We start from the raw sequence: 26,995 nt of genomic DNA on the forward strand, positions 1-26,995 counted from the left end.
CGATCTTTTGTAAACTGCGCATGCGCGACTTCCGGTTCCGGCGCATGCGCGACTTCCGGTTCCGGCGCATGCGCAGACGCGATTTGTAGTTCTTTGCTTACCAGAGACTGCAAAATGTGCTCCGACGCCATTTTATCGCGGATTTCAGCGTTTTTTCTTTCTAAAAGTTGTAAGTTACCTTTTCTTTCCGATCTGGACTGGATTTCAGCGTTTTGGCTTTGTGAAAAATTCCTGTTATTCCTTCTTTTTGATCTGTACTGTGCATTCGCGATTTCCTGATCTTTTTGTGATTTTTTAAGTTTTGCATCACTCAGTCTCTGTGCAGGTTGGACTGTGAGCATGCCTTGCTGTTCAAATTTCTCACAGTACTCTTCAAATTTGTTTAGTAACGTTTGTAAGCTGTTCCTGTCTTCACCTTTTGAGTATTTAAATCCATTATACACTTTCCTATTGACAGGCCCTTCGATGAGAATTGCTATTTTAATTTTGTCTGAGGCTTCTGCAACATCATTAGCTATGAGATAAAAATCGAACATTTGTTTAAACCTTTTCCAGACATTTCTTACATTACCAGTCGTGTCCAGCTGAGGTGGGTATCCATGCCACATCCTCGAATTAGCGATGTCTTCCCCAGTCGAATGTCCAGCAGGAGATCTCCATGCCATTCTTGGTTGAGATTTCCATGCCATTTTTTTTTTGTTTTCTGTATCTGCAGCTGAGTTGTCCTGTCATAAGCGTCTGAAATCACTCCTAGGTACCATGTGTTGTTCCTCGTGTCTTAATAAAGCTCGCAGTCTCAAGTGTGGAGAAGATGCTTTATTGTGGGTTCGTTCAGTTTCCAGAGCTCGACCTAGAACTACCTTCCAGTGCTAACTACCAGCTTTGCTTGCTGTGTGTCCTGCTTACCAGCCCGCCTGCTGTGAAGAGTCTGTCCTCACTTCCTGTCCTGATCTATTTATATGGCTCTCCCGTGCTCCCTCTAGTGGTCGCTCAGTTGTGTTGCATCTGGTTAACTTGTGATCACCACAGGCCCAGCACTGAACCCTGAGGGACACCACTAGCTACTGATTGCCAACCAGAGAAACACCCATTAATCCCCACTCTTTGCTTTCTATTAATTAACCAATCCTCTATCCATGCTACTACTTTACCCTTAATGCCATGCATCTTTATCTTAAGCAGCAATCTTTTGTGTGGCACCTTGTCAAAAGCTTTCTGGAAATCCAGATATACCACATCCATTGGCTACCTGTTATCTACTGAACTGGTAATGCCCTCAAAAAATTCCACTAAATTAGTTAGGCACCACCTGCCCTTTAAGAACCCATGCTGTGTCTGCCCAATGGGACAATTTCCATCCAGATACCTCGCTGTTTCTTCCTTGATGATAGATTTTAGCATCTTCTCTACTACCGAAGTTAAGCTAACTGGCCTATAATTACCCGCTTTCTGTTACCTCCTTTTTTAAACAGTGGTGTCACGTTTGCTAATTTCCAATCCACCGGGACCACCCCAGAGTCTAGTGAATTTTGGTAAACTATCACTAGTGCATTTGCAATTTCCCCCCCCCCCCCGCCCCCCCCCGCCCCCCCCCCCCCGCCCCCCCCCACCCCCCACCCCCCCCCACCCCCCCCCCCCCCCCCCGCCCCCCACCGACCCCCCCCACCGACCCCCCCCCCAAAACAGATTTCCTCAGAGACATTTTGAAGTGATTACCGGATAATTTCTTTGTGTCAAAGCTGCCTGAACTTTCATCTTCTGGAAAGCCTTTCTCCTGAAAACACAAAGTTTTGAGAGTCATTTGAGTTATCCTCGCACAGAAGGAGGCCATTCAGCCCACTGTGTTTATGCCATCATAGAACCAAATTGAGCAGCAAGCTGAAAACCGATTGCTCAGAAATTGCAGCAGTGTATCAGTTCTGTGCGAGGGGTACCGATCTGATTGATGAACGTCACGTGGCTTTGCTCAGATAGTATTTCCCATTGTTTAAGCAGCAACATCTCAACCTTCAAGCACATCTTCAATGGAGGGACTAAATGTATTGTCAGAAAGCTCTCAAACCCCCCCCCCCCCCCCCCCCCGCTACCCCTCTCCCGCGGTAGAGTTTCCATTGTTTTGGTGGCCTTAAGTTCCCTTTAATCCTTGAACTACCGAAATAGTACGGGCACATTTTTACCACTTGGGCTGCAGCGATTCAAGAGATCTTCTCCAGGGCCAACCAAGGATGGGTGACAACAGTTGATCCTACTCAGAGCCACAAGTGCTATTTTGTGTGCCAAGGTCAATGTTTACCATGTGGATATCTTCCTTTCCCGTAAAGAATTTTATATGTCAATAATATGGGGGGTTGGTAGTAATGTTACTGGGCTAGTAATCCAGAGGCCCAGGCTAACACTCTGGGGACATGGTGAAACTTTAAATTCCATTGATAAATCTGGAGTTGAAAGCTCATCTCTGTAGTGACCATCGCAACAATCACTGCTACACAAACCCGCCTGGGTTCACTAATGTCCTTTAGGGAGTGAAATCTGCCGTCCTTACCTGGCTTGCCCTAATGCAAGGGGTTGGTTTAGCACAGGGCTAAAGAGCTGGCTTTGAAAGTAGACCAAGGCAGGCCAGCAGCACGGGTTCAATTCCCATACCAGCCTCCCCGAACAGGTGGCGGAATGTGGCGACTAGGGGCTTTTCACAGTAACTTCATTCGAAGCCTACTTGTGACAATAAGCGATTTGCATTTCATGTGACTCCAGACCCATAGCTGTCCCATAACAGTTCCTAGATGTCCTCTAAAATGGCCCAGCCAAGGGCAGCAAAATGCCGGCCTTGCCAGCAACGCCCACATCCCATAAAAGTATAAAGAATATAAAGGATACCGCGGCCACTCATCGCTGCTTTTGAATAAAGGGGGAAAAAAAACAATGTTTTGATTCTAACGGGAAAGTTAATTGTATCACTGCTCATTTACCACCAGTCGCTTACCTTTTTGTGCTTAAGACCCACAATATCCAGGTATGCCCCTTGTGCTCGGTGAACCTTTGAAGACCCAGGTGCACCTTGTGAAAAGCAAAACGAAGGTTAGCAACCATTGTAATCTGCAAACGGTCTTGAGTGGGCAGTGAGGGGGTGGGGGGGTGGAGGTTGAAATCAGCTCAGAGGTTTTTCCCACTGCAACTCATGACTTTGATCCATGTTTGGGGCAACCCCAGCACAAAATTCCAGTGACAGAACGGAGAATCCCAGAGGAAATTCAAGACCCTTTATCCTACCCCAAAATTTGGATCTCTTATGTTGACAAATGTTGAGCTCAGGGATAGATGTGTGATAGCTCTGGAGAACGTCAATATATCAAAGGAGGAAGTGTTGAGTATCCTAAATCGCATTAAGGTAGACAAGTTCCCCGGGGCCAGATGGAATCTATCCCAGGTTTCGGCGGGAGGCAAGGGGAGAAATAGCTGGGGCCTTGACAGGTATCTTCACACCTCGATGACCACAGGCGAGGTTCCAGAGGACTGGACAATAGCCAATATTGTTCCCTTGTTTAAGAAAGGAAGCAGGGTCAATCCAGCAAATTATAGGCCGGTGAGTCTGATATCAGTGGTGGGGAAGCTTTTGGAAAAGATACTGCGGGACAGGATATATGCACATTTAGAGAAAACTAGTTAGTGACAGACAGCATGGTTTTGTGAGGGGAAGGTCATGTCTCACCAACTTGATTGAGTTTTTTGAAGAGGTGACAAAGAACATTGTTGAGGGAAGGGCTGTCGATGTAGTTTATATGGACTTTGGTAAGGCACTTGACAAGGTACCACATGGCACTAAAATCACATGGGATTCGGGGTGGGCTGGCTAGATGGAAAGACGGAGGCTGAGGGGTGGCCTGATAGACGTCTACAAAATTATGAGAGGCATAGACAGGATGGATAGTCAGAGGCTTTTTCCAAGGATGGAAGTAATCATAATCATTTATTATTGTCACAAGTAGGTTTACATTAACACTGCAATGAAGTTACTGTGAAAAGCCCCTAGTCGCCACACCACGGGGCCTGTTGGGGTACACAGAGGGAGAATTCAGAATGTCCAATTCACCTAACAAGCATATCTTTCGGGACTTGTGGGAGGAAACCCACACAGACACAGGGAGAACATGCAGACACCACACAGACAGTGACCCAAGCGGGAATTGAACCCGGGACTCTGGCGCTGTGAAGCAACAATGCTAGGATGTGTCAATTACAAGGGGGCACAGGTTCAAAGGTGAGAGAAAGAAAGTTTTAAGGGAGATGTGCGGGGTAGGTTTTTCATGCAGAGAGTGGTGGGTGCTGATGTGTTAGGCAGGTTGGTTCGACGTCGACTGCAACTGGATGCAGGGAAGCTAGAAACAAACATCTGACACCGGAGATGATCCAACACTGTTTTATTTAACTATGAACTGCTGTATATGTTCAGCTGTGGGTTGACACTCTACTAATCCTACTGATGACCTCTTACTGGCTTGACCAGACTTACTAGCTACCACGTGGCAATAGTGCCCACGAACTTGTGCACTCTGACTGTCTCAGTGGCTGGGTCCCGAAACGAGCTGGAGCCTTAATGCCCTGTGGGCTTTATAGTGGTGGTGTCCTCTCTGGTGATTGGTTGTTCTGTGTCGTGTGTGTTCATTGGTCATCCTGTGTGTCAATCACTGCCTGTCTGCATCTCATTATATACATGAGTGGATATTATGACATCTATCCTTTTTTTAAAAATAAGTTATGGAACGTGGAGATATATACATGCCTGACTATGTACAAGTGATGAGCTAACGAACATATGTCCATGGGAAGGTGTCTATCGTGCAGATACAGAGCAAAGTGAACAAAATTTACAAAAGTAAGGTCTATAGATTCAGTCTTTGAGGCGGGCGACGAATTCTGGTCGATCGCCGCTGAGGTGGAGCAGGAGACGCCGGCACTTGGACAGGCGGGATTGCTGGCATCGCAGCGGTGTCGTGGACAGGCGGGATTGCTGGCATTGCGGCGGTGTTGTGGACAGGCGGGATTGCTGGCATTGCGGCGGTGTTGTGGACAGGCGGGATTGCTGGCATTGCGGCGGTGTCGTGGACAGGCGGGATCGCTGGCAAATCGGTGGCCTCGTGGCAGGAGACGTCTGGAGGAGGCATGATAGCCGGCGGAGAAAATGCGGTTAGGCGGTGGGCGGGGAGCTCTTGGCAGCGCCCTCCTGTTGTGCCGGAGAATGGAGCTGTCAGCCATTTGAACAATGAAAGACCTCGGGGCGGCCTTCCTGACAACAACAGTTGGGGCTGACCAACCTCCCTCAGGCAACTCGAATCGAACAACATCTGCTGGAGCCAGCGCAGGCAGATCCATGGCATGACCATCACACGTGATCTTCTGCTGGTCCCTGGATCGCTGCAATTTTTGCAGCACCGTGAGGTGGTCAAGGTCTGGAACATGGATGGTTGGAACAGTCGTCCTCAGGTTGCGGTTCATGAGCATCTGCGCCGGAGACAAACCAGTCGACAGAGCGGCTGCCCTGTAGGCCAGCAGAGCCAAGTTGAAATCGGATGCTGAGCCTGCAGCCTTGCACAACGACCGCTTGACAATATGGACCCCTTTCTCAGCCTTCCCGTTTGATTGTGGGTAACGGGGACTGGAGGTGATGTGTCTGAAGTTGTAGGATCGAGCAAAATTGGACCACTCCTGGCTGTAGAAACATGGGCCGTTATCACTCATTACTGTGATTGGTATCCCGTGTCTGGCAAATGTCTCTTTGCGACTTTGATGATGGACCTAGACGTGAGGTCCGACAATTTCACCACTTCCGGGTAACTGGAGATGTAGTCGACCAAGAGCATGTAGTCACGCCGATTGGCGTGAAAGAGGTCTACCCCCACTTCAGACCACGGAGAGGTCACAATCTCGTGCTGTTGCAGTGTTTCTTTGGGCTGAGCCGGTTGAAACTTCTGGCAGGTTGGGCAGTTGAGGACCGTGTCGGCAATGTCCTGGTTGATGCCAGGCCAGTAAACTGCCTGCCGAGCTCTGCGTCGACATTTTCCGACCCCAAGGTGACCCTCATGGATCTGTCCGAGCACTATAACTCGCATGCTTTGAGGAATGACGATCCTATCCAGTTTAAGAAGGATTCCCTCAATGACCGTTAACTCGTCCTTAATGTTAAGGTACTGGGGACATTGCCCCTTTTGCCAGCCATGGGCGAGGTGTTGCATCACGCGCTGCAGTGGAGGATCCTTGGTAGTTTCTTCACGTGTTTGGACCACACGTTCATCAGTGGCTGGTTCGTTGCTGGCACACAACTGCACCTGTGCCTCTATGTGGCAGATGAAGTCCCCCTGTTCACACGGTGTGGTGATGGACTGGGAAAGGGAATCCGCGATGATCAGCTCCTCACCCAGTGTGTAGACGAGTTCGAAGCCATATCGGTGGAGACGAAGAAGTATCCGCTGTAGCCGAGGCGTCATGTCATTTAAATCCTTCTAGATTATGTGGACTAAAGGCCTGTGGTCTGTTTCCACTGTGAACTTCGGCAGGCCGTATACGTAGTCATGAAACTTGACTATTCCTGTCAGGAGACCCAAGCACTCCTTCTCGATCTGGGCATAACATTGCTCGGTCGGCGTTATGGCCCTGGAGGCATATGCCACTGGAGCCCAGGACGAGGAGTCGTCTCGCTGGAGGAGCACCACCCCAATGCCGTCCTGGCTTGCGTCTGTGGATATCTTGATGTCCTTGGTTGGGTCAAAGAACGCCAGTACTGAGGCTGTGGTGAGCTTCGTCTTTAGCTCGAGCCATTCCTTTTCATGTGCGGGCAGCCACTGGAACACTGTTGACTTCTTTACGAGATGCCGGAGGGCCGTGGTGTGGGCTGCCAAATTGGGAATGAATTTCCCGAGAAAATTTACCATCCCGAGGAAGCGGAGGACCGCCTTCTTGTCCTCCGGGGTCTTCATGGCGTTGATCGGCAGCACCTCGTCGGCGTCAGGTTGCACACCCTGCTGTGAAATGTGGTCACCCAGAAACTTGACAGCGGATCGACCAAATGAGCATTTGGCCCTGTTGAGCTGGAGGCCACTTTCATGAATCTGCTGGAAGACCTGTCGGAGGCGGGCAATGTGATCCGCGGGCGTTGTGGACCAGATGATCACGTCGTCCACATAGACTCGTACCCCCTCGATGCCCTCCATCATTTGCTCCATGATGTGATGAAATATTACGGGAGCTGATATGATACCGAACGGCACGCGGTTGTAGCAATAGCGGCCGAATGGAATGTTAAACGTGCACAGCTTCCGACTGGACACGTCCAGCTGTATTTTCCAGAAGCCACGGGAGGCGTCCAGCTTGGTAAAGAATTTGGCATGAGCCATCTCACTGGTTAACTCTTCACGCTTCGGGATTGGGTAGTGCTCGCGCATGATGTTGCGGTTCAGGTCTTTGGGATCAATGCAAATGCGGAGTTCACCAGAGGGTTTTTTTACGCAGACCATGGAGCTGACCCAGTCTGTTGGTTCGTGACCTTTGAGATGATGCCCTGGTCTTGGAGGTCTTGTAGCTGCTTTTTCAGATGATCCTCGAGAGGAACCGGCACCCGGCGTGGTGCATGAATCACTGGAGTGGGGTTTGGCTTGAGCAATATCTTGTAGCGATATTGGAGCGTGCCCATTCCATCAAACACGTTGTGGTATTGTGTGAGAATGTCGTCTATCTCGGCCTGGAGATTCACATCGGGCGAGGCAGTCGCCGGTGTCGAGGATATGGTGTGGACTCGCTGGACCAGATTCAGGAGCTTGCAGGCGTGAGCACCGAGCAGGGACGCCCTGTCAGGCTGAACGATCTCGAATCGGAAAGTTGCCTTGATTTCCTTGTGAGATACCCCTTGCTGACATGATCCACTGGCAGCTATGGCATTGCCATTGTAGTCAAGGAGCTGGCAGGCTGGTGGAAGAATGCTTGGTTGGTCACGGATGCTGTTGAGATCTGACTGCGATATGAGGTTCGCAGACACGCCGGTGTCCAGTTTAAATCGGATGCGAGCCTGGTTGACTGTGAGGACAGCACACCAGCTCGCATGTGGTTATGATGCCCACCCGATATGGATACTCGAGGCAGTCAGCATCGGGGTCCATTGGGCTGTCAGGATCAGTATCCTGCATGTCTTGTTGTACCGAGCGGACACTTCTGCACCGTGTCTGGTTGATCGCTGGCTGATAATCGGTGGAGCGGACCTGCAGCAGGCCGCGTAATGGCCAAGCTTCCCACACTGTAGGCATCGCCGTCCTTTGGCTGGACATTGCTGCTTTAAATGGGCGGAGCTACAATTCGGGCACGTCATAACGCTGACGTCAGCACGTTCCATGCGCCAACGCGCATACGCAGTGAGGTCGCCCGACGTACGCACCTGCGCATTAGGGTTTTCGGCCTCGCCGTCCACCCAATCATGGTGCGCGAAACGGCCACTCTCCTCGATTCTCAGGCCTTGCATTTTTGTAATGGCCTGCACCCGTTGTGCCTCACGGGAGGCCAGTTTTGCAGTTTCCGCCGCCCTGATGTGGGAGTAACGATTCTTGGCATGCTCATGGACTACGCACATCTCAATAGTGATGGAGAGGGTTAGCTGTTTGATTTTGAGGAGCTGCTGCCGCTGGGAGTTGGAGTGGACCCCGAAAACGATCTGATCCCGGATCATGGAATCAGCTGTCGAGCCGTAATTACATGCCAGCGCCAGAATGCGGAGATGGGTCAGGAAGGACTGAAAAGGTTCATCCTTACCCTGAAGCCTCTGTTGGAAGATGTACCGTTCAAAGCTCTCATTCACTTCAATGTCACAGTGGCTGTCGAATTTTAGCAGAACTGTTTTGAACTTCATCTTTTGTTTGCCATCGGCAAATGTAAGCGAGTTGCAGATATGGATTGGGGTGATCCCCCGCGGTCGAGAGAAATAGCGCGATCTTCCTTCCATCCGATGCTGCCTCGATGTCGGAGGCCTCGATATACAGGAGGAACTTTTGCTTGAAGATTTTCCAATTGGCGGCGATGTTGCCAGAGATGCGGAGCAGGCTGGATGTTTTCCAGTTTGCTGGATGGCCGCTTCCTGGTCGTTGCAGATTCACTCGAGGTAGGTTCGGCAGGATTAATAGCGCTCTGGTACCATGATGCGTTAGGCAGGTTGGTTCGACGTCGACTGCAACTGGATGCAGGGAAGCTAGAAACAAACGTCTGACACCGGAGATGATCCAACACTGTTCTATTTAACTATGAACTGCTGCACATGTTCAGCTGTGGGTTGACACTCTACTAATCCTACTGATGACCTCTTTTGGCTTGACCAGACTTATTAGCTACCACGTGGCAATAGTGCCCACGAACTTGTGCACTCTGACTGTCTCAGTGGCTGGGTCCTGAAAAAGCGGGACTCTTAATGCCCTGTGGGCTTTATAGTGGTGGTGTCCTGTCTGGTGATTGGTTGTTCTGTGTTGTGTGTTCATTGGTCATCCTGTGTGTCAATCACTGCCTGCCTGCATCTCATTATATACATGAGTGGATATTATGACAGGTGCCTGGAACCCACTGCCAGAACGTGTGGTGGACGCAGGCACATTAGCAACATTTAAGAGGGAGGAAATAAAGGGATACGGACTGAGTACGGGCAAAAGGTGTTTTTTAGTTAGGGCATCATGATCTGCACAGGCTTATAGGGTCGAAGGGCCTGTCCCTGTGCTGTATTGTTCTTATCTTTTGACATACTTTCTCTAATGTACCTAATCACCTGAGGAAGGAGCTGTGCTCCGAAAGCTAGTAATTCGAAACAAACCTGTTGGACTTTAACCTGGTGTTGTAAGACTTCTTACTGTGCCTAATAGAGTTTGCATTCGAACTGTCTACACCCACAGAGTACAACTTCTACCACTAAAAATAATCAGGCTTAAAACATCCAGTTACTCACCTTAACTAAAATGTGATAACAGTTCGCCACTTACATTATTGTTAATGTCAAAAGTTACCAGTTATTTCACCTCAAGTGCTCCATTCATTTGTGATTCCTCACCTCGTTAAGGTGCACTGAATGCGAGAACAAGCAGGAGCAAAAAGGAACACACGGAATCAATTATGCAGCACAGAAATAGGCAATTTGGCCCATTGTCTCTTTGCAGGGGCCGTCCAATTAACCGTGTTCCCCTCGTTCAGCGTAGGAGGAAGTTGAATCTACTTTCACCACCCCTTTCAGGCAGTGTGTTCCAGATCACAGTGAGCAAGTAAATATCAAACCCTCAGCTCCTCTCTGGTCCCTTTGCCAATTCCCCTCAATCTGTCTTCCCCGGTCACTGCCACTCAATCCATTGGATACAGCACTTACTCCACTCAAATTTTCAAGGCCCCTATTAAACCTTCCTATAACGTTCACTGCATCAAGGAGAACGACCCCAGCCTTTCCAGTCCCTCTGTATAACTGAAGTGCTGATAGCACTGAGGTTCAATTACATGTACTGAAAGCCTGTCTAATCCCCTCCATGTGGTTTGCACTGACTTCAAAGAAATCAGCAGGTCGCAGAGGAGCTGAAATCGAGTGGGCAGAGTCTCAGTAAACAGAGGAACATTCTTGTGACTGTGATAGTGTTACCTCATTACACCCGCCGTATCAGCAATGGTGGGCGTCCGCACGGGCTTGCCCACGATACACAGCGTGGACTGCAATTGATCAAATGTACTGATGAAGCATTGTACCTTCTCCCTCCAGGAGCAGTTTATGTTGTCCACAGCTGGCCATGTATTCATATCCACTGCCTTTCTCTAACTGCAAGTCAAAACATAGGAGCCATTAGCCAAGGAAAGTTACCTTTATGGACAATGGTTCAGGTGTTTCCCCGCTTACCCCGAAAGTTAATAACGGGAACATCTTATTTCCCCAGAATTTGCCGCTGCAAATTTCTCCTTCTCAACTATTTATCCAATTCCCTTTTAAAAAGTTATAACAAAGTTTACTTCCATCTCCCTTTCAGACGTTACACACCTAACCACAAAAACTCCCTGGCTGGATTCTCTCCCTGGCTGGATTCTCTGCCGGCGGGATTCTCCGTCGCACCCCGCGCCGCTGGGGTGGTCACAATGGGAAATCCAATTGGCAAGCGGGCAGGAACGGACAATCCCGCAGCAGGCGAGGGTGCGCCGCTCAGGAAAACACGGCTGGCAGACCAGAGAATCCTGTCCACTGTATTTAAAATGAAAAATGACCTTATCTTTTCTCTTCCCTGTCACTGAGGTACAGTGCGTTTTACTTCTGTGTGCATTAAAAAAATTACTTTGGGATTCCAAAATTTGCCCACAAATACTTCACAAAGTCACATTGCTGAAAAGCGAGTCATGTTCCTGAAACCTTTGGCCTCATTAGGACAAATGCAAGAATGCCAAATTTCAAACGATCACAATACTTTACGGAGAAAAAGGGTGTTGATTTTCATAGAATTTACAGTGCAGAAGGAGGCCATTTGGCCCATCGAGTCTGCACCGGCTCTTGGAAAGAGCACCCTCTCCAAACCCACACCTCCACCTTATCCCCATAACCCAGTAACCCCACCCAACACTAAGGGCAATTTTGGACACTAAGGGCAATTTATCATGACCAATCCACCGAACCTGCACATCTTTGGACTGTGGGAGGAAACCGGAGCACCCGGAGGAAACCCACGCAGACACGGGGAGGATGTGCAGACTCCGCACAGACAGTGACCCAAGCCAGAATCGAACCTGGGACCCTGGAGCTGGAAGCAATTGTGCTAACCACTGTGCTACCGTGCTTGGTTAGCAATGCCTTGGCCAATTGACTTGCCAACCGATCAGTTGATACAGGAGAAAAAGATGCTGATCGGTTGACAACTCAATTCACCAAGGCATTGATCACCAATCAACACCCTTTTTCTCCTGTCGTATAAATTGTTGTGATCGTTTGAAATTTGGCATTCTTGCGTTTGTCCTGATGACTGCAAGACGAAAAGCTTCGACTACATGTCTCTCTTTTCAGCAATGTTCGTCTTCTGCTCTACCGAATGACGATTAATACAATTTATGTTAATAGTAGAAGTCCCATTCTTTGACCACGACAGGTACAAACTCTTTCTTTCTATGTCTCACCTCAGACTGTTTGTCCGTTGGGAGAGCCTCCATGAACTCGTACATCTGTCCTGCCACCATCTTCAGCTTCTCCTCTTTTTTATTTGGCTTCTTATCTGCAGTAAGAGTGCATGAGCACATGTACGTGAGGTGCCTTTGCAGGAAGGCTTTTCTTATGCTCTTATAATTGGGGTTCATCTATTTTGTTATCAGTGTTCACCTTGTCCTCCTCCCCACACCAATTCCTTACCTACCGTGACCTCAGGCTAACTCACGACCAACCTCTCCCACTGACCTTCATCGCCACGGAGACAAAGGGTTGACATTCAGCTTGACATTAAACTGGCATGTCAGCGACTCAATATAAAACACCAATTTCCATTTCCATCCATTCCAATGAAAATCGGACGATTTTCCATTACGCTTTGATATCTATCCCAACGGATCATCAGCTATGCGGAGAGACTAGAGAAACGGAGATTGTTCTCCTCAGAGTAGGGAAGGTTAAGGGGAGATTTATTAGCAATCTTCAAAAATGTGGACGAGTGAATGAGTAGATGCAGGTGCATCTATAACCAGATAACACAGATTTAACATAATCGACACAAGAACCAGAGGTGAGGAGAATTTTTTTTTTTAAGAACACGGCAAACCATTATCATCCAAAATTTATTGCCTGAAAGGCTGGTGGAAGCAGATTCGAATGGTCTCTTTCAAAAGAGAATTGGACAATTACCTGAAGGGGAGGGAATCGAAGGGCTCGCAAGTCCGGGGGAGTGGGACTGTTTGAAGAGCTTATTCAAAGAGCCAACATCTATATCAATGATGTATCCTTCTCCACTATGCACCCTATGATCCTATGTGGAGATGTCTACACACATCCTGAACCAAAGGGCTGGATTCTCCTTTTCCTGACACCGAAAGCGCGATTTGCAATCGGGCAGGGGAATCCAGTGTCAGGCAAAAACTGTGGTCCTGGCGCAGTGGACCGCACGGTGGGCCAATGGGGGTGATTCTTTGAGGGAGTTGTCGTCAAAATCTATCGGAGGGCCACCCTTCCCACCACACAATGCAAGACCTGCCCACCCCACCCCCATTAGACCCCCTCCCTGCTTCGCCCACCAGAGACCTTCCCAATTACAGAGATCCCCACCAGTGATCCCGTATAATAGAGACCCTTGTCTGGAGCCTCCCTCCCCTCCCCCCCCCCCCCAAAAAGACAGACCCCTGTCTGGAGTCGCCCCCAAAAGACAGACCCCTGCCTGGAAGCTAGAGAGCAGTCCTGACAGAGGCAGTGAAAAAGAATCACTGCTTTAACACTCACCTGGGCAATACACCTTATGCCTCAGACAGGAAGCAGCACCTGTAAATTCCTGGAAAGGGAAATCCAGTCGGCTGGGTTTAAACCCAGGCAGATGTTTGATCTGCAAACCTTTCCTTCATTTCTCTGTGAAATTGCTTTTAACTAGGCTGTGATTGACAGCTACCACAGGCATCCGGCTGTCTGTATTAATTATCTCCCTTCACCCTTGAGTGACTTTCAAGTAGGTCAGCTGTGAAACTAACCAGTTAAGTGCTTTCCGGTGCTCTCACTTCCTCTTTTTATCTGCGGAAAGCACTCAAGGTCTTTGATGCGGTCCAAAAGTTGTCAATCATAGATGTTTACTGACAATGCTGTCAGTTTCACAGCTGGCCACTTGAAAGTCACTCAAGCCTGACGGGAGATGAATGAAACAATGCAGACAGTTGGGTTTGTATGGTCCCTCCCGCCCTTGCGGGGTCAGGTGTTATGATCCCACCTAAGTAAACAGCAATTTAGATGGCCGTCCTGTCCACTGGGGGGGGGGGGGGGGGGGGCGAGTAAGAGAGTCCCTGATGTCACTGTAAAATCCTGGTCCTGACCTACACTTCACCTCCATGAAGGATGTTAACCAACTAGGTGAGATTTAGCTGCAGTCTAATAACTATCATTACCATTTCTGACCCTAGTCCATTTTCCCAACTGAACTCAGTGCCACACATTGGCACAATGGCATCAGGGTAACCAACCCTGGGGGCTGGTGAAGAGAGTTGGTCCAGACCCGGGCCTGACATCCTGTGGGGGGAGCGGAGGTGCGTTGAATTCCAAAGTCGGGTCTGTGGGGTGCGGGGGAGGGGGAGGAGGCAGCAGTGCCATGCTGAAGATCTGGTCCAGGTGTTGAGTCCAGCATAGATCTGAGGAATGGTCTGGGAAGGCTCGAAGGGTCCATAGATGACAAAGGAGGAAGGGGGGGGGTCAATGCAGGTCAAAGGTGGGTAGGGGAGAGCGGAGTGTTGTCCGGGCCACTCAATCTTCTGATCACGTCAGCAACCACCCTCTCGACCCCACCCCACGGGCAAAATGTCCCTTATTCCTTTCCCCCTCCCCCCAGGATCGGCCACCCTGTTCCCATTGTGGAAAGTTGCAGAAATGAATTAAATACCTTTGGTTCAAAGGGAAAGCGCCTGAAATAGAAGCAAACCATGGAAATAAATCAGATTGCTATGAAAACCCATTGGGTTGGTCCATGCCAATCGGAAAAGGGAACATCAGGCCTACATGACAGGCCAACTCATAAGATCATGGACGAGTACAGCCCAGAACGACTCTCCAGGTAGTCCAGCTTGGCCGTTCTCAGCCAAATCCCTGTAACATCTCATTCCCTTTTGAAAACTACTATTGGATCTGTGCCAGAACCCCGTCAGGCAGTGAACTCCAAATCCTAACCACTCTGTGCCTTGGGCCACCTCCGGTTCTTTTTGCCAATCACATTACATTTCTGACACTGTCTGAAATGTCCTTTATTCATTCATGGGATGTTGCCATCGCTGGCTAGGCCAGAATTTATTGCCCATCTTAAATGCCCTTGAGTGGGTGTTGGTGAAGGAATAGCGATCGTGGGTTTGGATGGTGCTGTCTAAGGAACCTTGGTGAGTCCTGCAGTGCATTTTGTAGACGATACACAAGGCTGCTACTGTGCGTCGGTGGGGGAGGGAGTGAATATTTGTGAATGGGATGCCAACCAAGCGGGCTGCTTTGTCCTGGATGGTGTCGAGCTTCTTGAGTGTTGTTGGAGCTACACTCATCCAGGCAAATGGAGAGTATTCTATCACACTCCTGACTGCTACCTTATAGATGGTGGACAGGATTTGGGGAGGTGAGTTACTCCCTGCAGGTTTCCCAGCCTCTGACCTGCTCTTGTAGCCACAGTATTAATGTGGCTAGTCCAGTTCAGTTTCTGGTCAATGGTAACCCCCAGGATGTTGGTAGTGGGGGATTCAGCATTGGCAGAGTCATTGAATTTCAAGGGGCAATGCTTAGATTTTCTCTTCTTGGAGATAGTCATTTCTTGGCACTTGTATGGCACAAATGTTACTTGCTACTCATCAGCCCAAGCCTGGATTTGTCCAGGACTTGCTGCATTTGAACATGGACTACTTCATTAGCTGAGGAGTCATGAATGGCGCTGAACTTGTGCAGTCATCAGTGAATATCACACCTCTGACCTTATGATGGAAGGAAGATCATTGAAGAACATGAGGATATTAGGGATGAGGACACTACCCCGAGGAACTCCTGCAGTGATGTCCTGGAGCTGAGATGATTGACCTCCAACCACCTTAACCATCTTTGTGCCAGGTATGACGCCAACCAATGAAGAGTTGATTCCCATTGATTGGGTTTCTTGATGCTGTACTTGGTCAAATGCTGCCTTGATGTTAAGGGCAGTCACTCCCACCTCAGCTCTGACATTCAGCTCTTTTGTCCTTGTTTGAACCAAGGCTGTAATGAGGTCAGGAGCTGAGTGACCCTGGCGGAACCCAAACTGAGTGACAATGAGCAGGTTATTGCTGAGTAAGTGCCGCTTGATAGCACTGTTGATGACTCCTTCCATCACTTTGCTGATGATCGAGAGTAGACAGATAGAGCGGTAATTGGCCGGGTTGGATTTGTCCTGTTTCTGTGTACAGGGACATACGTGGGCAATTTCCCACATTGTCGGATAGATGCCAGCGTTGTAGTTTTACTGGTACAGCTTGGCTAGGGGTGCAGGATGTTCTGGAGGACAAACCTTCAGTACTATTGCTGGAATAATGTCAGGGCCCATAGCCTTTGCCGTATCCAGTGTCTTCAGCCATTTCTTGATATCACGTGGAGTAAATCAAATTGGCTTAATGGTGGCATCTGTGATGCTGTGGACCTCTAGAGGAGACGGGGATGGATCATCCACTTGGCACTTCTGGCTGAAGATTGTGGCAAATGCCTCATCCTTCCCTTTTGCACAGATGTGCTGGGCTCCCCCATCATAGAGGATGGGGATATTTGTGGAGCCTTCTCCTCCAGTGAGTTGTTTAATTGTCCACCACCATTCACGGCTGGATGTGGCAGGACTGCAGAGCTTAGAAATGACCTGTTGGCTGTGGAATTGCCTAGCTCTGTCTATCACTTGCTGCTTATGTTGTTTGGCACACAGGTAGTCCCGTGTTGTAGCTTCACCATGTTGGCACCTCAGTATGCATGGTGTTGCTCCTGGCATGCCCTCCTGCATTCTTCTCAGCTTTATGCAGGTCAAGGAGACACATCCAGAGAGGGAATTGGAACTTGGTAATTTGGTGCAGTGAGGTAATCAGGAAAGGTAAGTGGTAAGTCTAATTTTGCTGTATTTCAGTGTTAAGTGCAGTGTGTAGCTTAGTGTCTGATTGGCTGAAACTGCCCCCACCGTAATTGCTGAGAGGCAGTTATCTGTCAGTCACCTGAGGCCTGTTTAGTGGCATGAGGGTGTACATTGTATTCTTCTCTTTGAAGCTTAAGCAGTGTGAGTCACCCTGGTTAGCTGAGGTCTGTATAAAAGACAGACAGAAAGCGCATTCAGTAAGCTTTGCGCAGGTGAAGGAGACACAGCTGGAGTGAGACACATCCAGAGTGGGAATTGGAATTTGGTAATTTGGTGCAGTGAGGTAATTCGGTGCGGAGTGAGAGACGGTGCTTTTTCCCTACCATTTTGTTTCCCTTCTCCTGGCTTGTAACTGTTAATCTGCAGGGAGAGAGCCAGAGAGCATCCTGGGAAGGTAAGTGATTCTTATTTCCTTTTCAAATTGTATTGGGGGGGGGGGGGGGGAGGACTGTAAATTACATCACAGTAAAGCTGTGACCTGATTGGGAATCTGTTAAGTTTGGGGAAAAAAATAATATTGCAAAAAAATTTAATTGATTAACGAGATAGTGGAGTAACTACACCTGAGGGCAGGGATCAGTATTTAGCATTTAATTTTACAGTAAAAATCATCCAGCGCCAGGGCCTATATAGTTAATTGTAACTCAATCTACCAATAATTCAAGTGTTTATTTTAAATTAATTAACTAGTGCTTAAATGTCACTCAGTGGAGTGCAGTGCTCCAACTGTGAGATGTGGCAGATCTGTGACGCTTCCAGCGTTCAGGTCGACTACATCTGCAGCAAGTGTAACCAATGGCAGCTCCTCACAGACTGGTTGGAGAAGCAATTGGATGCACTGAGGAGCATGTAGGTGGCAGAAAGCATCATAGATAGGAGTTTATAGAGACGTGGTCACACCCAAGGTGCAGGCAGAGAGATGGAGGACCACCAGAAGAGGCAGGCAGTCAGTGCAGGAATCCCCTGTGGTTGTCCCCCTCTCGAACAGGTATACCCCTTTGGATACTGTTGGGGGGAATAGCCTATCAGGGGAAAACAGCAGCAGCTAGAGCAGTGGCACCACGGCTAGCTCTGATGTTCAGCAGGGAGGGTCAAAGCAATAGTCATAGGGGACTCTATAGTCATGGGTAGAGATAGGTGCTTCTGTGGACGTGAAAGAGACTCCAGGATGGTGTGTTGCCTCCCTAGTGCCAGGGTCCAAGATGTCTCAGAACGGGTAGCAGGCATCCTGAAGGGGGAGGGCAAAAAGGCAGAGGTCATTGTCCATATTGGTACTAACGACATCGGCAGGAAGGGGGATGAGGTCCTGCAGCAGAAGTTCAGGGAGCTAGGCAGAAAGTTAAAAGACAGGACCTCATTGGTTGTAATCTTGGGATTACTCCCTGTGCCATGTGCCAGTGAGGCTAGAAATAGGAAGATAGAGCAGCTATACACGTGGCTAAACAGCTGGTGTAGAAGGGTGGGTTTCAGTTATCTGGGAGCTCTTCCGGGGCAGGTGTGACCTGTATAAGAAGGACGGGTTGCATCTCAACTGGAGAGGCATAAATATCCTGGCCGCGAGGTTTGCTAGTGTCACACGGGAGGGTTTAAACTAGTATGGCAGGGGGGTGGATACCGGAGCAATAGGTCAGACGGTGAAAACATTGAGGGAGAAATAGGGAATAGGGCCACTATGGCTCTGAGGAAGGGCAGACAGGGAGATGTTGCTGAAAACAGCGGGACTGGTAGCCTGAAGTGCATATGTTTTAATGCAAGAAGTATAATGGGTAAGGCAGATGAATTTAGGGCTTGGATTAGTACTTGGAACTATGATGTTGTTGCCATTACAGAGACCTGGTTGAGGGAAGGACAGGATTGGCAGCTAAACGTTCCTGGATTTAGATGTTTCAGGTGGGATAGAGGGGGATGTAAAAGGGGTGGAGGAGTTGCGCTACTGGTTAGGGAGAATATCACAGCTGTGCTGCGGGAGGACACCTCAGAGGGTAGAGATCTGGAATAAGAAGGGTGCAGTCACAATGTTGGGGTTTCCTACAGGCCTCCCAACAGCCAGCGGGAGATAGAGGAACAGATAGGTAGACAGATTTTGGAAAGGAGTAAAAGCAACAGAATTATTGTGATGGGAGACTTTAACTTCCCCAATATTGACTGGGACTCATTTAGTGCTGGGGGCTTGGACGGGGCAGAGTTTGTAAGGAGCATCCAGGAGGGCTTCTAACACATTATGTAGATAGACCAACAAGGGAAAGGCTGTACTGGACCTGGTATTGGGGAATGAGTCCGGCCAGGTGGTAGAAGTTTCAGTAGGGAAGCATTTCGGGAACAGTGACCACAATTCGGTAAGTTTTAAAGTGCTGGTGGATAAGGATAAGAGTGGTCCTAGGGTGAATGTGCTAAATTGTGGGAAGGCTAATTATAACAATATTAGGCGGGAACTGAAGAACCTAGATTGGGGGCGAATGTTTGAGGGCAAATCAACATCTGACATGTGGGAGGCTTTCAAATGTTAGTTGAAAGGAATTCAGGAGCGGCATGTTCCTGTGTGGAAGAAGGATAAATACGGCAAATTTCGGGAACCTTGGATAACAAGAGATATTGTAGGCCTCGTCAAAAAGAAAAAGGAGGCATTTGTCAGGGCTAGAAGGCTGGGAACAGACAAAGCCTGTGTGGAATATAAGGAAAGTAGAAAGGAACTTAAGCAAGGAGTTAGGAGGGCTAAAAGGGGTCACGAAAAGTCATTGGCAAATAAGGTTAAGGAAAATCCCAAGGCTTTTTACACGTACATAAAAAGCAAGAGGGTAGCCAGGGAAAGGGTTGTCCCACTGAAGGATAGGCAAGGGAATCTCTATGTGGAGCCAGATGAAATGGGTGAGGTACGGAATGAATACTTTGCATCAGTATTCACCAAAGAGAAGGAATTGGTGGATGTTGAGTCTGGGGCAGGGTGTGTAGATAGCGTGGGTCACACTGAGATCCAAAAGGACGATGTGTTGGACATCTTGAAAAATATTACGGTAGATAAGTCCCCAGGGCCTGATAGGATCTACCCCAGAATACTGAAGGAAGATAGAGAGGAAATTGCTGAGGCCTTGACAGAAAACTTTGGATCCTCACTGTCTTGAGGTGATGACCCGGAGGACTGGAGAATAGCCAATGTTGTTCCTTTGTTTAAGAAGGGTAGCAAGGATAATCCAGGGAACTACAGGCCGGTGAGCCTTACGTCAGTGGTAGGTAAATTACTGGAGAGAATTCTTCGAGACAGGATCTACTCCCATTTGGAAGCAAATGGACATATTAGTGAGAGGCAGCATGGTTTTGTGAAGGGGTGGTCGTGTCTCACTAACTTGATAGAGTTTTTCGAGGAGGTCACAAAGATGATTGATGCAGGTAGGGCAGTGGATGTTGTCTATATGGACTTCAGTAAGGCCTTTGGCAAGGTCCCTCATGGCAGACTTGTACAAAGGTGAAGTCACACGGGATCAGAGGTGAGCTTGCAAGGTGGATACAGAACTGGCTCGGTCATAGAAGGCAGAGAGTAGCAATGGAAGGCTGCTTTTCTAATTGGACGGCTGTGACTAGTGGTGTTCCGCAGGGATCAGTGCTGGGACATTTGCTGTTCGTAGTATATATAAATGATTTGGAGGAAAATGTAACTGGTTAGTAAGTTTGCAGACGACACAAAGGTTGGTGGATTTGCAGATAGCGATGAGAACTGTCAGGATACAGCAGGATTGATATCATTTGGAGACTTGGGCAGAGAGATGGCAGATGGAGTTTAATCCGGACAAATGTGAGGTAATGCATTTTGGAAGGTCTAATACAGGTAGGGAATATACAGTGAATGGTAGAACCCTCAAGAGTATCGACAGTCAGCGAGGTCTTGCTGTACAGGTTCACAGGTCACTGAAAGGGGCAGCGCAGGTGGAGAAGGTAGTCAAGAAGGCATATGGCATGCTTGCCTTCATTGGCTGGGGCATTGACTATAAGAATTGGCAAGTCATGTTGCAGCTGTATGGAACCTTAGTTAGGCCACACTTGGAGTGTAGTGTTCAGTTCTGGTCGCCACACTACCAGAAGGATGTGGAGGCTTTAGAGAGGGTGCAGAAGAGATGTTGCCTGGTATGGAGGGCATTAGCTATGAGGAGCGGTTGAATAAACTTGGTTTGTTCTCATTGGAAAGAAGAAGATTGAGGGGCGACTTGATAGAGGTCTACAAAATTATGAAGGGCATAGACAGAGTGGATAGTCAGAGGCTTTTTCCCAGGGTAGAGGGGTCAATTACTAGGGGGCATAGGTTTAAGGTGCGGGGGGCAAGGTTCAGAGGAGATGTACGAGGCAAGTTTTTACACGAGGGTAGTGGGTGCCTGGAACTCGCTGCCGGAGGAGGTGGTGGAAACAGGGACGATAGTGATGATTAAGCGGCATCTTGACAAATACATGAATAGGATGGGGATAGAGGGATACGGACCCCGGAAGTGTAGAAGATTTTAGTTTCAATGGGCAGCATGGTTAGCACAGGCTTGGAGGGCCAAAGGGCTTGTTGCTGTGCTGTACTTTTCTTCGTTCTTTGTTCTTTTGCTCATTGAACCAGAGTTGATCCCCTGGCTTAGTGGTAATGGTAGAGTGTGAGATATGCCAGGCCATGAGGTTACAAATTGTGGCTGAGTACAATTCTGCTGCTGCTAATGGCCCACAGCTCCTCGTGGTTACCCAGTCTTAGTTTCCAGATTTGTTTAGTGTCTATCCCATTTAACACAATGGTAGTGCCACACACACAACATGATGTGAAGACAGGTCTTTGTCTCCTCAAGGAATGTGCAGTGATCATGTCTGCCGATACTGTCACAGACAGATGCATCTGCAGTCGGCAGATTGGTGAGGATGAGGTCAAGTATGTTTTTCCCTCTTGTTGGTTCCCTCACACCTGCTGCAGTCCCAGTCTAGCAGCTGTGTCCTTTAGGACCTGTCCAACTCCGTCTGAGGTGGTATTACCGAGCCACTCTTGGCGATGGACATTGAAGTCCCCCACCCTGAGTACATTTTGCACCCTTGTCATCCACAGTGCTTCCAACAATTGGTGTTCAACATGATGTACTGATTCATCAGCTGACAGAGGGTAGTATGTGGCAATCAGCAGGTTTCCTTAGATATAGATATAGAACAGTACAGCACAGAACAGGCCCTTCGGCCCTCGATGTTGTGCCGAGCCATGATCACCCTACTCAAGTCAACGTATCCACCCTATACCAGTAACCCAACCCCCCCATTAACCTTAACCTTAAGGACACTAAGGGCAATTTAGCATGGCCAATCCACCTAACCCGCACATCTTTGGACTGTGGGAGGAAACCGGAGCACCCGGAGGAAACCCACGCACACACGGGGAGGACGTGCAGACTCCGCACAGACAGTGACCCAGCCGGGAATCGAACCTGGGACCCTGGAGCTGTGAAGCATTTATGCTAACCGCCATGCTACCGTGCTGCCCCTGTTTGACCCGATGCCATCATTGGGGTCCGGGATTGATGTTGAGGACTCTTGGGGCAACTCCGTCCCACTGTGCCACCACATCTGCTGATGGGCCAGGACATACCCAGCAATGGTGATACTGGTGCCTGGGACATCTCTAATGTATGATTCCTTGAGTCGGGGTGTTGCTGGACTGGTCTGTGAAACAGCCCTCGCAATTTTGGCACAAGCCCCCAGATGTTAGTAAGGAGGACTTTACAGAGTCGACTGGGCTGGGTTTGCTGTTGTTTTTTTCTAGTGTTTGGGTCAATGCCGGACGGTCCATCCGTTCTTATTCCTCTTTATTGACTTTGTAGTGGTTTGATACAACTGAATGGCTTGCTAGGCCATTTCAGAGGGTGCGTGAGAGTCAACCACATTGCTGTGGGTCTGGAGTCACACGTAAGGACAGCAGATTTCCTTCTCTGAAGGATATTAGCGAACCAGGTAGGTTTATCTAACACTCAACCATGGTTTCATGACCATGTGCTGTGGTGGGATTCAAACTCGGGTCTCGAGAGCATTACCCTAGGTCTCTGGATTACTAGTCCAGTTCCAATACCATTTCACCACCTCCTCCCCTGTAGTGCCACACTCTGTGCTTGTCTCTTCAATACCACCTGAAATGGCTTCGGCAAGTCTGCCCCGCCCCCGGGTAATAGGGGACAGCTAACACTTCATCAACAGGACTTCTCAAACCCACAGTCTCCCCTATCGAAGAATAGTGAGCACCTTCTACTTATGGATTCCCAGGTTTGGGATCTCCCACAATCATCTCTGCCTCAAACCGATCAAAAACCCTTCATACTTTTAAAGACTATCACTTCACTTCAGGCCGACATGAGAGTCCAATCTCAAAGTCATCGGAGAGTACAGCCCACGGAACGGGATCAAGGGGCTGAGTGGCCTTCTCATTCTCTTATTCCTTGTGTCGCCTCTCAACCTTCTCCACTCTGGAGAATAGAGGACCCCTGTTATTTATTTTTTCCTGATGGACATAATCCCTCTTCTGCTATCAGCTTTGTAAATCTGCTTTGCACCTTCTCCAGTGCGTCTACATCCTTTACGGAATAAAGAGACCAGAACTGTGCACTGGGCACAGAATCATCATTCAATGCACGTTTAACAGCATAGAATTTACAGTGCAGAAGGAGGCCATTCGGCCCATCATGTATGCACCGGCTCTTGGAAAGAGCACCCTACTTAAGCCCACGTCTCCACTCTATCCCCGTAACCCCAACTAAACCTATTGGACACTAAGGAGCAATTTATCATGGCCAATCTACCTAACCTGCACATCTTTGGACTGTGGGAGGAAACTGGAGCACCCGGAGGAAGAAATGAGGAGAAAGTGCAAACTCCACAGACAGTCAACCGAGGCCAGAATTGAACCCGAGACCCTGGAGCTGTGAGGCAGCAATGCTAACCACTGTGCCACCGTGTCGCCCCAATGGGCTCTGTGCTCGACCTTCGTAAGAATGGAGTTGATGGGGGGGATGGTCAATCACCGTTCCTGATCATAATCTGATGACTCCTGTTGGACCTGTACATGGGACGTTTAACGCATAAGAGCGGTGATTGGATTTGGCTATAAAGATATAAAATAACGGACAAAGGTTACCATGCACAAACAGTCCATTCAGCCCATCCAGCCCAGGTCAACAATCCCTTCACGGCAGCAAGTAATTCTAATCCCACCTGGCAGACCTTGTTCCCACATCCCTTTCCTGCCTGCTATCAAGTAACCTGTCAATATTTTCAGTCAAGACTCAGAGATGCTGAACGGTTGTTTGGACGAGGTATCAACAACTTAACTGGTTCGCGGCCCTGTCACTGTACCCCAACAGGGAGTCAAGAAGAGAAGCTGGGGAGGGTGGAATACTGACAGGAAACATTATGTGAGTAAAATTAATATTGAAGGTTCCACGGAGATCAATCATCAATCCAAAAGCCAAATGCATGCCAAACAGATTGGATAGGATTAAAATTAAAGGGGATGACAGCAAATAAACATGCAGAAGAGAGTATTTGAAATAGAAACGCAGAAGGAAAATACAGACACGAGAGACACGTGTTGGGAGATTCTCTTTATTGTTGAGACAAAGAGGATAATTATCAACAACACAGAAACCAGGCAACAAGTTTATGTCAGAGTGGATCATTCATAAGGTACAGGAGAGGTAGGAAACCTAGACAAAAATGAGGACAGCGGAGGTACAAGCAGGTGATGGGGGTGAATGGACAACAGCAGGTAGCGAAGTGCAAGACCAGCAGGTAGCGGAGTGAGAGACCAGCAGGTAGTGGGGTGAGAGGAGACACCAGCAGGTAGTGGAGTGAGAGGAGACACCAGCAGGTAGTGGAGTGAGAGGAGACACCAGCAGGTAGTGGAGTGAGAGGAGATACCAGCAGGTAGTGGAGTGAGAGGAGACACCAGCAGGTAGTGGAGTGAGGGACCAGCAGGTAGTTGAGTGAGAGGAGACACCAGCAGGTAGTGGAGTGAGAGGAGACACCAGCAGGTAGTGGAGTGAGAGGAGACACCAGCAGGTAGTGGAGTCAGAGGAGGCACCAGCAGGAAATGGAGTGAGAGGAGACACCAACAGGAAATGGAGTGAAAGGAGACACCAACAGGTAGTGGAGTGAGACACCAGCAGGTAGTGGAGTGAGAGGAGACACCAGCAGGTAGAGGAGTGAGAGGAGACACCAGCAGGTAGTGGAGTGAGAGGAGACACCAGCAGGTAGTGGAGTGAGAGGAGACACCAGCAGGTAGTGGAGTGAGAGGAGGCACCAGCAGGAAATGGAGTGAGAGGAGACACCAACAGGAAATGGAGTGAAAGGGGACACCAGCAGGTAGGGGAGTGAGAGGAGACACCAGCAGGTAGTGGAGTGAGAGGAGACACCAGCAGGTAGTGGAGTGAGAGGAGACACCAGCAGGTAGTGGAGTGAGAGGAGGCACCAGCAGGAAATGGAGTGAGAGGAGACACCAACAGGAAATGGAGTGAAAGGGGACACCAGCAGGTAGGGGAGTGAGAGGAGGGACCAGCAGGTACTGGATGAAAGTAGACACCAGCAGGTCGTGGAATGAGAGACCAGCAGGTAGTGGAGTGAGAGGAGGGACCAGCAGGAAATGGAGTGAGAGGAGACACCAGCAGGTAGTGGAGTGAGAGGAGACACCAGCAGGAAATGGAGTGAGAGGAGGGACCAGCAGGAAATGGAGTGAGAGGAGACACCAGCAGGTAGTGGAGTGAGAGGAGACACCAGCAGGTAGTGGAGAGGAGACACCAGCAGGTAGTGGAGTCAGAGGAGACACCAGCAGGAAATGGAGTGAGAGGAGGACCAGCAGGTAGTGGAGTGAGAGGAGGGACCAGCGGGTAGTGGAGCGAGAGGAGGGACCAGCAGGTAGTGGAGCGAGACCAACAGGTAGTGGAGTGAGAGGAGACACCAGCAGGTAGTGGGGTGAGAGGAGACACCAGCAAGTAGTGGAGTGAGAGGAGACACCAGCAGGAATTGAAGTGAGAGGAGGCACCAGCAGGTAGTGGAGTGAGAGGAGACACCAGCAGGTAGTGGAGTGAGAGGAGACACCAGCAGGTAGTGGAGTGAGAGGAGACACCAGCAGGAATTGAAGTGAGAGGAGGCACCAGCAGGTAGTGGAGTGAGAGACCAGCAGGTAGTGGAGTGAGAGTAGACACCAGCAGGAAATGGAGAGGAGACACCAGCAGGTAGTGGAGTGAGAGACCAGCAGGTAGTGGAGTGAGAGGAGACACCAGCAGGTAGTGGAGTGGGAGACCAGCAGGTAGTGGAGTGAGAGGAGACACCAGCTGGTAGTGGAGTGAGAGACCAGCAGGTAGTGGAGTGAAAGGAGACACCAGCAGGTAGTGGAGTGAGAGGAGACACCAGCAGGTAGTGGAGTGAGAGGAGACACCAGCAGGTAGAGGAGTGAGAGGAGACACCAGCAGGTAGAGGAGTGAGAGACCAGCAGGTAGTGGAGTGAGAGGAGACACCAGCAGGTAGGGGAGTGAGAGGAGACACCAGCAGGTAGTGGAGTGAGAGGAGACACCAGCAGGAAATGGAGTGAGAGGAGACACCAGCAGGAAGTGGAGTGAGAGGAGACACCAGCAGGAAATGGAGTGAGAGGAGACACCAGTAGGAAATGGAGTGAGAGGAGAGACCAGCAGGTAGTGGAGTGAGACGAGACACCAGCAGGTAGTGGAGTGAGAGGAGACACCAGCAGGAAATGGAGTGAGAGGAGACACCAGCAGGTAGTGGAGTGAGAGGAGACACCAGCAGGAAATGGAGTGAGAGGAGACACCAGCAAGTAGTGGAGTGAGAGGAGACACCAGCAGGTAGTGGAGTGAGAGGAGACACCAGCAGGTAGTGGAGTGAGAGGAGGCACCAGCAGGTAGTGGAGTGAGAGGAGACACCAGCAGGTAGTGGAGTGAGAGGAGACACCAGCAGGTAGTGGAGTGAGAGGAGACACCAGCAGGTAGTGGAGAGGAGACACCAGCAGGTAGTGGAGTGAGAGGAGACACCAGCAGGTAGTGAGGATCAATGGAGACACAAATAGGGAGTGGGTTCCTCAACATCTCAAATTTAAGATTCTTCACCTTGTGTTTAAAAGGCTTCAGTCCCCCCTTCCCTCTCTCTCTATGCAACTGCTCCAACCTCTATAAACCCTC

At 49.3% G+C, this 26,995-nt stretch overlaps 1 protein-coding gene across 1 annotated transcript in view; it reads right to left on the reverse strand.

Moving 5' to 3' along the window:
- The window catches only part of dok7b (docking protein 7b), a 98,508-nt gene that overhangs the window by 12,522 nt on the left and 58,991 nt on the right, over positions 1-26,995 (reverse strand). The window contains exons 9-12 of the mRNA XM_038805847.1: positions 12,145-12,239; positions 10,741-10,810; positions 2,981-3,054; positions 1,717-1,774 (exon numbers count right to left, since the gene is read on the reverse strand). Of these exons, the coding sequence (XP_038661775.1) occupies positions 1,717-1,774; positions 2,981-3,054; positions 10,741-10,810; positions 12,145-12,239 (297 nt within the window). The remainder of the gene's footprint in view (positions 1-1,716; positions 1,775-2,980; positions 3,055-10,740; positions 10,811-12,144; positions 12,240-26,995) is intronic.

This window comes from Scyliorhinus canicula, chromosome 8 (assembly GCF_902713615.1).
Source record: "Scyliorhinus canicula chromosome 8, sScyCan1.1, whole genome shotgun sequence".
Classification (NCBI taxonomy): Eukaryota; Metazoa; Chordata; class Chondrichthyes; order Carcharhiniformes; family Scyliorhinidae; genus Scyliorhinus; species Scyliorhinus canicula.